Here is a 12,928-nt window from a genome sequence, read left to right on the forward strand (position 1 = left end):
TGATATGGAGATGATGTTATATGATATATGCCACAAAGTTTATTATTTATTTATTTATTTATTTATTTGTTTGTTTGTTTGTTTGTTTAATATGCCGCCCACTCTACCCAGAGGTCTCTTCATTAATTTGGATGTAAATGATGTTCCCAAATCCATGACAATTTCTGAAGCGAAGCCCATGCGACACATATAATTTACTAAGGCATTTGGTATAGATTCTGTTTCTGCATTTCGCAATGGAATGGCTTCTGCGTATCTTGTGGCATAATCTATTATCGTTAGTATGAATCTGTCTCCCCGTTACTGTAGGCAAGGGTCCCACAATGTCCATGCCAATGCGTTGAAATGGGGTTGATATGACTGGTAAAGGGTACAGCTTAGCTTTTGTTTTATCATTGGCTGTATCTTGCCCTTGACATACATCACAGCTTTGACAGTGTAATTTTATTTGCTCCCACATTCCTGGCCAGTAGAAATTCTGAGCTATTCTCAGCTTTGTTCGTGTGATTCCCAAATGAGCCACAAAGGTGTCTTTATGTTCCTTCTCCATAATCCTTTCCCTGTATTTAAAAGGGATTACCATGTAATCATAAAAATGTTTATGAATATTTTCCCCTCCCCTATGAGGATTTATTAAGACCTTTCTATATAGCAGGTCTTTTTCCACAAAGAACCTTTCAGGGCTTTCAGGGGTTAGTGTTCCTTCTCTGGCTGACTTAAAGCATTTGTGTAATGTAGAATCCTATATTTGCTCTTGTTTAAACGCCTTTTCATGAGGATTCCTTATAACTACCACCTCAGCTGTTTTATTGTCTTCATCTCCTTCTATAATTTCATTAGGGATCTCACAATTTTCTTCAGGTTTTTCTCTTTTTTCTATCTGGGAGCAAGTAGCGTTTAAAACACTCATTACATACTCAGATAGATCTAACCCAATCAAACAGGGAACAGGCATTTGCTTCGTGAGGCCTACCTTCCACACTCCATTCCATCCTTGAGATTTCATTGGTATTTGAGCCATAGGTAGTATAATCAATTCAGTCCTTATCCCTTTGATGGTTATGTATTCATTTCCCACTATATTTTCCAGAGGGATAATATCAGGATGACACAAAGTCACATGAGATCAAGGGTCTCTCAATGCTAGATATTTTGTATCATGTATATAAATGTTTTCACCAGAACACTGAAGCAGTTCTTGGTTACTTTCTATATAAAAGCATTGGACAATGTTGGCTAATGGAAGCTGTTTTTCCAGGCCCTCTGCCATCTCCGTTTCAGCGCCATTTTCATTTGCCTCAACTGTCTTTCCCTGCTGCTGCACATAGTACACTTTCCTGGGTACATTTGCTCCTCCTTTCTATTGAACCTCTTTATTCTTTAAGGTTTGGCACTGGGAAATGAAATGCCCTTTTTCTACACACCCATAGCATGTTTTAGGGGCTCTTTGTTCAAAATATGGAGACTTGTCTCCCTTCCCTTCAAAGCTTTTAATCTTCAGTTGATTCTGCTCTGAGGGCTTGCCTCTAAAATGGCCTCCAGTATTTTGATTGTTTTGATGGTAATCTCTGGGTTTTTTCCTTGTTTCATCCCACCTTTTACAATGGGGTCTTGACTTAAGAACGGCTCGAGTTAAGAACATTTTGACTTAAGAATCGCTCTCATAGGAAAATATTGACTTGACTTACATACTTAGATTTGAGTTAAGAACTGAAAAAAAAACCACGTGGGAGGCAGGGAAAGTGCAAAATGTGAACTTTCAGTTAACTGTTGGCCAGTGAAAAGGGTGCCTGTCTGCTTCCTCACTCCTCCCAGCGTTTAGAGAGTGGATTGGGAGACAGTCTTCGGACTGCCTGGTACTGTACTGCCTGGACTGTATTTTCCCTGCCTTCCCTGAACCTTTCTTGACCTAAGAAAAAAAGAAACAAAATATCCCCCTCTAGTGGTCGAAGGCGGAATAGCAGCTTCCCATTAGTTTCTATGGACGGAAAAGAGCAGATACGGATCAAATGGTTTTCAATGCATTCCTATGGGAAATGCAGATTTGACCTGAGAATTTTTTGACTTGAGAACCGCCTTCCAATACGGATTAAGTTCTCAAGTCAAGACCCCACTGTACCTCCAAGTTTTACCTCAGAATATTTTGGGGTTTTTATTTCTGAGATACAATCAGCAGCTTCACTGGCCTGCTGTACAATTTTGGGCTTTTTGTCCCTAACCAATTACTTTAGTTCTCCAGGCAGAACTGAATAGAATTGTTCTAACCCAATATTGTTTTTCATTGCATCTAAAGTTTCTACATTTGCCTGTTCCAGCCACTTCTACAAGTATCTAACTAGAATGGCTCCTAATTAATGATTGCTCAGGCTTTTTAATTAACTGTCTAAATTTCCTTCTGAGGTGCTCAGCATTGATTCTATATCTTGCAAAAAACAATTTTCTGAATGCCTCATAGTCTCTTGCCTGACCTTGGGGCATTTGAGAATAAATCTCATTTAACTCTCCACTTATTTGAGATCTTCTCAGGATCATTCTCTCCTCATCTTTCACCTTATAATCCCAGCATTTCCTCTTGAAAGCAATGAGGAATGCCTCTGGGCAATCAGCCTTTCTGAACTGAGGGAATTTCTTTAAGTCTGCTTTTGATAAACTCGCCTCAGGATGTGAATTATTATTATTATTGTTTTGGGATAATAATTCCAACCATCTCATTTCTAGTTGGAATTCCATCTCTTTTGCTCTCATTTCCATAGCCATCTCTTTTTCTCTGGACTCAGCCTTAGCCTTGAGCTGTAACTCTTTTAATTTAAATTCCTGCTGCACCCTCCATCTGTCAAACTCTTGGGAGGTTAACCCAATTTCTTCCCTTGAGGTATCTTCCTCCTGCGCCTCATGCTCAGCTAACTCAGGGCTTTCTTCTTCGTGAGGTAAACTTTGAACATCCAATACCTCCATTTTTAATCGTTTCCCTCTCTTAGAAGGCATGGTTTATTTCTTTTTCTTTTGGATCAGTTGGTTAGTTTAATAGAGGCAAATAGACCTCAATTTAAAAATACTTTTTCCTTTTCTGTGTTAGAGAATGATAGATAGTAGCCTCTTGCTGGCCGCTGCAGATTGTTACTTAATTTCCTTAGGCACCCAGCCTCACTTTCTCTGGTTCTGATACACTGTTTCTGTCAGTCTCCAGACACCAAGCTTTTCTCCTTAATATTTATTTTATTCCAGCCACAGTTAGATTTAGTTTCCTAAGCGATTTCCTTGACCCTGGCCTCCCTTCTATTCCCTTCAGCACTCCTTTTTCAGAGCTTGGGATCCAAAGTTAGCCCCTTGGCCTTTCTCTAAGCTTGAGGTAAACTTTCAACACAGAATTCTCCTCAGAGTCCTTTCCTGCTTTAGTCTTTCCATGATCAGGAGTCCCTTCCAAGCTATCCACACAGAGCTTTAGGGTTTCCTACTCCTTCTCCGTGGCCCTTGACTAACTGACTCAGAGAATTTCTTTTCCCTTTCTTTGGCTTACTGGAATTTATTCACTTCGCATCCCATGGCTTACTGGAATTCAATTTGTATCCCACCACTACCACCACTTTTGACACACTGTGACAAACCCAGGTCCACCTTTGGACACGACTTGCTTATTTCTTCTTTCACCAACTGCCACCAATGGATCTTAATCCACTATTTACCATAGATGTTGCAAAGACACATGTAATCAAATATAACTGATTATTTATTATGTTGTTGTTAAATCACATAAGTATTATTCATAGATGCTTTATTACGTTGCACACATTGCTTGAGTATTAAACAAGTTTCTTTATGGACATCATTTTTCATACTAATAACTGTTAATCGCTGGAATACTATCAAATGACTGTCTATTTATTATATTTCTATCTTTTAGCTATTCTTTAATCCATAAACCAACTATACCACATCAACTTTCCCTTCTCTCTCCTAAAAACTCTCAAATCCTCCCCTCTCATTCACTCTCAGTCTCCCAACTGCCTCTAACTGTTCCCTTGACTCTGCCCTCCTGTCCTCTCATAGGCTCCAGTTCTAGAGCTCCACATGATGGACAGGTGGGACATGGGCATTCCACCACAATGGTATCAGACCTTAAAGGCATTGTTGTTTCAGCTATCCCTGCTGTTTCTTACAGGGAGGGAAAATCTTCATATGCAGATTGCTAGTGTTGATTTACACTCATTGTTCTAAAGTATACAGCGGCCTTTTGAGGAATGGCTACAAGTACACATAATGATGCAAAACTTCTAATTAATTTTAAAAATAAACTCAAAGAATGTGATTTAATGAGGTATCCAGAGACTTTCTTCAGAGCTAAATGAAGCTGCATTTTAGTCATTACAACTTCTAATTTCAGTGTTTTAGAACTTTAGAAAGTTTCATGTCAACCTGAACTGTGTCCTGTTGATATCTTCAAACTGAACAAAATGTGTTGTTCTTATATGTAACAGGAATATTCAGGTTATAAAAAGAAATCAAAGCTCACAGGAGTCACATGGAAGAACAATCAAGAGAAAGACGTCCAACTATGAGCTAAAGTGGGAGGGAAGGGTAATGAAGAAAAGGTGTAGAGAGTATACAGCCTTCTATATAACTCCATATAAGTAACATAAACAATGTAAACAGCCATAAGTGGAGATACAATCCAATGTGAGAAGGTAATAGCATATAAACAATGTAAACAGCCATAAGTGGAGATACAATCCAATGTGAGAAGGTAATAGCATATAATAAAAACAGTCAAAGCAGCATTTCAAGGTATAGAATCAACCACAAGGCATACTCTAACTTATTATAAAAACTGGCAGGTCACTCAAAATGAAAGCAAACTAAAGCCTAAAGGCCCCAGTCAAATAGGAGAGTCTTAAGTTGGTGATCTGAAGGGTCAGGAAAATCTAAATCATTTAGTAAAGCTTTGTTTAGTGTTAATTTGTTGGCTAGCTAGGGCGGCATTGGCAGGGGAAAAGTTTAAAGGTCCTTAGGTAAGCAAAGTATATACCTTGAAGTTATAGGGCATATGGAGATAGTTTATTCATTTTTAAATGGAATCAATATGCAGTTAACCACATTGACTTTGAATCTTCAAAGAGTCAGAGATCCATTTATTAATAGGATCATAGAATAGTGATGTTGGAAGGGGTCTATGAGGCCATCAAGTCCAGCCCCCTGCTCAAAACAGGAATACAAACAAAGGATATCTCCCAGGTGGTTGTCTTAAGTTTCCTTTAAGTGCCTCCAGTATTGGAGTATTCACCAACTCCTGAGGTAACTGCTTCCACTGTTGTACTGTTCTAAAGTTAGAAATATGCTTCTTTAACATCTATGCTTTTTCCTATACAGGCAGTGGAGGAAACAACCAAAATTCTAGCCTCTCCTTCAAATGCCCCTACATTTGATGTCCCTGTTTACTCTCCCTGTTCACAAGTTCCTGATCATGTCCTCCCATTGACTCTAGATTTGAGTGCAGCTGCTAGCTCCCCCCCACAGCCAACTGGATAAATCACTTCCTCTTAGCAGTCACTTCTTCTCAGCTGGAGTAACTCCCCCTTATACCAAGTGCTTGGCACAGATCAGGGTCTAGCAGTGAGTTAGGAAAGTACACAGGATAAAAGAGAATGCAAGTGATCAAGAGACCAACCAAATCAAGAGATACTTTGCTACAGGTACAATGAACAATATTTGTATGGCTGTTGTTCTTAAGGTTTTTCTTCCTAACGTTTCACCAGTCTCTGGGGCCGGCATCAGAGGAGAGGAGTAAGAACAGACCAGAGCACAGACAGAGTTCTGACTCCTGTCCTCTGAAGATGCTGGCCACAGAGACTGGCAAAACATTAGGAAGAAAAACCTTAAGAACACAGCCAAACAGCCCGGAAAACCTACAACAACCATTGGATCCCAGCCGTGAAAGCCTTCGAGAATACAATATTTGTAGGCTTATGAAAAATTATGAGAATTAATAATAACTGCATGCCATCAAGATGATTCTGACTTATGGCAGCCTTTTCCAGCATTTTCTACATAGAGAATACACAGAAGTGGTTTATCATTCCCTTCTTCTGAGGGCATTCTGGGACTAAGCAGCTTGTCCATGATTCCACCGGCTGCCTATTCTTTCTGGAGTCACAGTGGGGAATCAAACTCCCAGTCTCTCGCTCTGCAACCAGATACCTAAACTACTGAGCTCTTAATAGGTGTATTTGATATGAACACAATAGAATAACACACTATCGGAAACAGCCTTCCAATATCACATAAAGTGAAAGTACTTGAAGAGAGACCACCAAAACAGATATGAAAAATTGAAAACACCCAGAAGCATCTCTCTTCCATCCATGGCTTCAATGCAAAGAGCGTACAAGCACCTCTCAATTTGTCTGTTCAATTATGATTAGATATAAAGCCATCTCCCAGATTAGAATCCAAAGTTACATGGGAAGATCACCTTGACAAGATGATGAAGACTTCCTCCATTTAACGCTGGGTGACTAAAGCCCCCAGAATTCCCAAGGAAGATAGCACAGGACAATTAAATGTTGTGCCACATTCATTTCTTTTAGAAACTATCTATAACTTTTCAAGTTCCCCACAGTCAGACTTTACTATAACCTTGTGCTCCCCCACCATGCCTGCTGAGATAGAGGGTGGCCAGGAGGGTCCCCTCAATCATAAGCTCCATGGATTCCAAATGTCTGGATAAATTCTACCTAGCCTTTATCAAGGCAGTGAAGGGAAGTACACCCCAGACCATGTGTTTTGTTTTCCCTGTCCCTTCAGGAACTAGTTCTTTCCATCACTGCCTCTTGCTAGCAAGTACCCAAGCCTGGGGCTAAGTTGGGCATTAACTGTCCAAATCTAGAGCTGGGCCTGAGTTTTAGACACTGGCCTCAACAACATCCCTCAATGAAAGGTAGTAGTGACAGGCTGATGAATTTCCTCTTGCCAAAACTGCTCCTCTCTCCCCCAAGCCAGTTGCGTAAGCAACTGCTGCTCTCACCGCTGCCTTCAGCACTGTTTCTAGGTTTGTGTGGGCCTTTCCATTTGAGACTAGGTTGGACGTTTTGGCCTCCATCATAAACATAATGAGGAGAGTAAGATAACCACTTCCACACTGTAGCCTCTGACCCAATCTCCAGTCAGGTCGTGGAGTAGTGAGCAGTTCTCCCCTAAGGAAGCAAAAGACCAAGAGCACTTCTTCCCAGGCCCTTGACCAGATGCCTCTGATCCCCTCCTCTTCCTCTTTTATTCCTGGCTTCCACCACCCAATCCCACCAGTGGTCTGGCCCTACAGTTGTGGTTCTTCCTCCTTCTTCCTCACTCCCACCTGGGCACCCTGGCCTATTGTCAGGGCTGCCTCTGGGCTGTCCTGCTGCTGGGGTTTCCCAGAAGTCACCTAGCAGGCAGAGATGAGATAGCTAGCCAACTGGGGATGACAGATGTGTCCCCCTTTTACAAACCTTTGAAGTACATTTTTTTCCTGAAATTCTATGGACACCCAAAGTAGCCAACATTTACAGTGGTGCCTTGACCTACAAAAGCCTTGACCAAGAACATTTTGAGTTATGAACAGCTCCATTCGGCCCAGTGGTGGGAGGCTTGAGCCTGTCCAGGGTGCTTCGGCCGCTGGCCTCCTGGCCATGGTGGACCAGTGCGAACAAACTCAGTGTCAGGAGGTAGAGCCTGACCAGGAGGCAAGGACCCATCTTGGCTGGGCTCTGACTCCCGGCACTGGGTCTGTCCACGCTGCTCGCTTCCCAGCCAGGCTGCGGGAGGCAGAGCTCGGCCCGGAAGCGAGCAGTGGGGACGGACCCAGCACCAGGAAATAGAGCCCAGCCAGGAGGCCATTTGAATTTCCCGCCATCAGCCCATGGAGGTTGGTGAGGAGTGCCAAGGACCAAAGCAGCCGCCCTGGCGAGCAGCCACTGGTGCCGGTTCCAGAGCTGGAGCCGGCATCGGGCACCAGTGGCGGCATCAGTCTGCAGAGGGCAGTGAGGAGTGAGTGGGAGGCAAGCGGCCAAAGCACACCAGCCAGGCTCAAGCCTCCCGGCCATGGCGGTAACAGCAGCAGTGGAAGCCCGGGAGGCTGAGGAGGCTTCAGACCGGTAAGGTGCTGCTTTTTTAAAAAGTTTTGGGTGAGTGGCTTTTGTTTTGCTGGTGGGGGTATTAAGGGTCAATTTTGTTTCTGGTTTTTTTTTTTCAGTCCCAGCGTGGGACTTGCTCCAATGTTTATTTTTGGATTTGTTGTGTTGTTGGTTTTTGGGGGTTTTTTTTGTTTGTTTTGCAGTCCCAGCATGGGACTTGCTCTGTTTATTTTTATTTTGGTATTTATTTATTTTTTGAAATGCTGGAACGAATTAATCCCATTCCCATGCATTTCAATGGGAAATGGTGCTTTGACTTACAAATGTTTTGATTTATGAACATCTTCTGGGACAATATATTCGCGAAGGCTTTCACAGCCGGGATCTAATGGTTGTTGTGGGTTTTTCGGGCTCTTTGGTACTGTCCTAAAGGTTGCTCTTCCTAATGTTTCGCCAGTCTCTGTGGCCGGCATCTTCAGAGGACAGCACTCTGTGCTCTGGTCTGAAGATGCCGGCCACAGAGACTGGTGAAACGTTAGGAAGAACAACCTTCAGAACACGGCCAAAGAGCCCAAAAAACCCACAACAACTATCTTCTGGGACAGATTAAGTTCATAAGTCAAGGCACTACTGTATTTCCAATTTGTTCTCTAACATCTCTTCTTTTTCTGAAACACTCACTGGATATTTTACAGTTCATCTACATATGATAAAAGTCTTTCCTGTAAAACCTTGGGCACCACTTTGTTTTTATGAGAAATTAATGCAATAGTAGTTTGATGTTTCCTTTCTTTGAAACTGGAATTTATAACCCAGCATTTCCAGTCTGTGGTCTACTGGTTTTCCTTATTTGTTGATACAGTCTTCAAAGGTTTGTTATATTTTCTCTCTATAGCTTCAAATAAAGTACCTATCTTTTCATTCTGTTCTATTTCTTCCAACTACTCTGAGAGGAGATTTCAATTTACTTTCTATCTGTAGGCTATTCATCAAAAGATTCTTTGAAGGACTTTATCATTTGTGTAACTCTTCTGTACAGTTCTTTAGTATAGTGCCTTCTTTTTATTTTATCCTATTCTAGTATCCCCCCTTTTATCTTTCAGTGTTCCTAATCTTAGTTTAAATTTCACTTAGATTTCTTGGATTATGTGAAAGAGAGCTCATACTTCCTTTTCTTTTCATTATTTTACCCTATTTCTTTGTAAACATGATTATAATACACTTCTTTATCCTCACATCCTGGTCATTGAAAACTTGCATTGTTCCTATTTCCATCACCTTTCTTTTTTCTTTTCTTTATTTTTATTTGTTGTTAGCAATTTTAACATCTCAGTCATCCCTTAAAGCATTTCTTTTCTTCTGACTGTTGTAGTACTCCTTCTGCATTCTTTCAGGATATAATCACTAGTTTCATTTCACAGGTCTTCTGGTTTGCACCATTGGAGGAAAGAGTTTGCCCATGTGGAAATAATGCAGTTGAAGATCTAACCCACTATTTATTTGACTGCCCAATCTATAAAGATCAGAGAGTAGCTTTGTTCCAAGAGTTAGGGCTCATATTTGGTAGATCTGGTGCATATTTGATACTTTTTCTATTGGAGGATAAAGTGCCATACATTCCTGAAATGGCAGCCGGCTTTGCTTTTAGAGCAATGGTTTTAAGAAGGAAGTTCTGTAGTTATAATGATCATGTTTTAACTGAGGATTGAACTGTTTCACATGATAATGTTGTTTTTAGACAGTCTTATTTTTATATTATATTTAATATTTTATCCTATTCAAACTTCTTTTGTAATGGCTAAAGCTATACACAAATAAACATGCTTTACTTACACTCTGGTTTGCAGTCAATTGAGTTTAGTAATGCAAATCTGTTTTTCACATGAGATCTAAGGGGTCTAGGAGCCAAATTTCTGCCACCAGCTCCCATCACAGGCTACACAAATGGTCATTTTTAACCTTTTCTCTCGCCTCCCTAAACCAGATGTGCCCTGAACAGCACTCATTGCCCTCCTTTTTTTTCAGGAGTGAAAAGAAGTGGAGAACTCCCCAAGCAAAAACCACTGTCTCTGGAAGTTCTCAGCAGTTGAAGGGTTCCTACTGGATAAGAGGGTCCTATTTTACTAATAAAAGGTTAACTTGAGTGCCACTGTCTATGAAAACTTATGTCAGTATCACTTTCCACTACAAATGCTACTCACTAATGCCCCTTTAAGAATTTGTCAACCCCCATCACCACTGGAACTTCCAATTTTCTTCTCCTTGAAGATTAGCCTGTTGTTTTGCTTTGACCATTCCTTTCTGCTTTGTAATCTTTTAAAAAAATTATTAAAGAAATGAAAAAAGGAACTTATTTAGAAACTGACTTGACTGACATCTGGCACATCAAATATTTATGTACACACAAACAGTTCAATGTAAAAAAACTTGACTCCTTAATTCAGGATTTACAGAATAAAACTGGCTAATTGCACAAATTTTAAATATCTGACAAACCTCAGACTGCAAAATATGGAGCTACTATCATCCATATTTCCCTAAGTGATTAAGACAACAAAAAACTGTGGTAGAAAAACAGCAAAACAATATATAAAAGAATAATTGTGTGTGTGTGTTTAGTCGTTTAGTCGTGTCCGACTCTTCGTGACCCCATGGACCAGAGCACGCCAGGCCCTCCTGTCTTCTACTGCCTCCCGGAGTTGTGTCAAAAAGAATAATTGGCAGTGCTTTTTTTAGGATTGGAAAATGAGCTGGGCAGATCAACTACTATACCAAGAAAAAAAGTGGTAAGTGGCAGTCAAGGGATGCATGTGGTTCAAGGGTTGGTCACTGCAGTTAGTGAGCCACAACACACATTAAGGTTCTCTCTCCGCAGCCATTCATATTACTAGACACCAGCAATCAAGATTAATCTATCTATACTGCAGCAGAGGTCGTATCAATCATTCAGAAAATCTGAGTTTCTGGGGGTTCAGAGGAGTTGCCCTAAAAATGAAAAGTTCTTTTAAAACAAGCCTTGGGGGTTGCTGAGAAAAGTCAACGTGCACCGAGGCTAGAGGACCACAATTTACTGCTCTGTTTGATACGATCACCGCGCCACGCAAAGCTTCTCTCGGCTCGCTCTGCGAGCGAGAGTCACGGCCGCCTCGGCATTCACTTCACCGCCGCGACCAGTAGGGGGCCGTCGGGAGTCTCGCCCGGCTCCCTCTCCCGCCGTTCCCCCTCCCAACCCGATGACAGCTCTCCCCGCGAAGGAGCCGCTTTCGCTTTCCCCCTCCCCTCCCCTTCCTTTCTTCAGCCAGCCCAGCGACCGGGAGGGCCGCCCGCCCCGCTCTGCCCGCCCCGCTCTGCCCGCCCCTGAACGCGACCCCTTCCGCGCGCTTTTCCGGCGGTCAAGGCGAAGCAAGCCTTGAGGCAGACACGCGCTGCCCCTTCAACGGCCTCGGCACGTGCCGGAATGCCGCTCAAATCCACATCCGTCTCGCGCTGCCCCGGCGCCCTGCGTCGTTTGGCAGGTGGACCGGCGGCGGCGGCGGCGGAGAGGATGCTCCTGCTTGTTGACGACGACGACCACGGGGAAGCGAACCCTCAGTCGCCCGAAACACGGGCTGCCCCGGGAGGTGCTTGTTGGTTCCACGGTGACGCATTTCCAACCTCCCTCCTTCCCTCCGTTACCTGGCAAACAGCGCCGCGGAAGTCCTCATAGTTTCCCTCAGGACACTGGAAAACTTTCTCGTTGTCCTCGGATTTGTCCGGGCGGCGATCGTAGACGTACACCGTGAGGATTTTGCCGCCGCCGCCGCCGCCGCCCCTGCCCCCTTCCTCCGCTGCCATGTTGGGGCGACAAATTACCAGGCGCCCCGGCCGAAAATGACAAGCGCCCCCGCTTGGCCCAGCGGCGACTTCGTCACGGAGGAAAGGGGCGGGGGTGTGAGGAGAAAGGGAGGGGGCGGGGCCTGTTCGAGGGGCGGGGGCGAAAGGGGGAATGGGTGGGGCCTCTTTGCTGTGGCAACCAAGACAAAGGATTGGAAGAGGTTCGGAAAGGGGGCGGGGCGGAGAGAAGGGGAAACCCGGAAGCGCAAGAGCTCGCGGGAGTTTCAATCCGGCCGCGGGGGTCTCGGCGCCCGTCTGAGGAAAGAAAGGCACGTCACGTCCGTTTTGAAGCCTAGCGCCAAGCATTGAGTTTGGGAGGGAGGGGAAGTCGAAAGTTAATCTCGCGACGCGGTCACCGAGCTCTTTGGATGCTGCTATCTAACTCGAAAAAGCAGAAACGAAACCGAAGGTGTTCTGCGGGTTGTTAAGCTCCGGATGCGGAAGCAAGCTACGCTTTTTTAGCAACCCAAACTTTAGTTAATTTGGGACTGTGACAGCAAGACACGATAAAGGAAGAGTCCTGGAGTGCAGCCGCCTTCAAAAGGGAAGCCCAACGTGAAAGGTTACTCAAGAGAGAAAAGGGAATCGGACAAGGTGAAAATCCTAGGCTAGTCCCCCAAGCAGAGAAATCAAACACACACGTAGTTTCAATATACACAAGTTTCAGTATACGAAGAAGAAAATGGAAAGGGATGCAATCGGTCTAATAATATTATAAAATTTAAATTAAGAAGTGCGAATAAATCTTTGTAATCCTTGGTTCTCTTCCTTCAGACCTTTGCTACCTACTGCTATTATTTTAAGAAAAGAATCCCTGTGCAATGCTTCTCAGAAAACTAGGTTTGTATTGCCCTACCATCTTCCAGGAAAGAATGTTGGTCTAAATTCATGTGCTGGCCAAGCTTATGATTATCCACAATAAGTGCCTATTAGCAAATCTGAAAAATGGCTAA

At 43.2% G+C, this 12,928-nt stretch overlaps 1 protein-coding gene across 3 annotated transcripts in view; it reads right to left on the reverse strand.

Moving 5' to 3' along the window:
• The window catches only part of SMCHD1 (structural maintenance of chromosomes flexible hinge domain containing 1), a 123,030-nt gene extending 110,947 nt beyond the window's left edge, over positions 1-12,083 (reverse strand). For 2 of the 3 annotated variants that reach the window (XM_072998827.2, XM_072998825.2), the window contains exon 1: positions 11,778-12,033. In XM_072998827.2, the coding sequence (XP_072854928.2) occupies positions 11,778-11,936 (159 nt within the window). In that variant the 5' untranslated portion in view covers positions 11,937-12,033. Of the gene's footprint in view, positions 1-11,777 lie in introns of all 3 variants that reach the window. The other variant, XM_072998828.2, reaches the window with a different exon arrangement.
• Positions 12,084-12,928: the final 845 nt, after the last annotated feature.

Source organism: Pogona vitticeps, chromosome 4 (genome assembly GCF_051106095.1).
Source record: "Pogona vitticeps strain Pit_001003342236 chromosome 4, PviZW2.1, whole genome shotgun sequence".
Taxonomy (NCBI): Eukaryota; Metazoa; Chordata; class Lepidosauria; order Squamata; family Agamidae; genus Pogona; species Pogona vitticeps.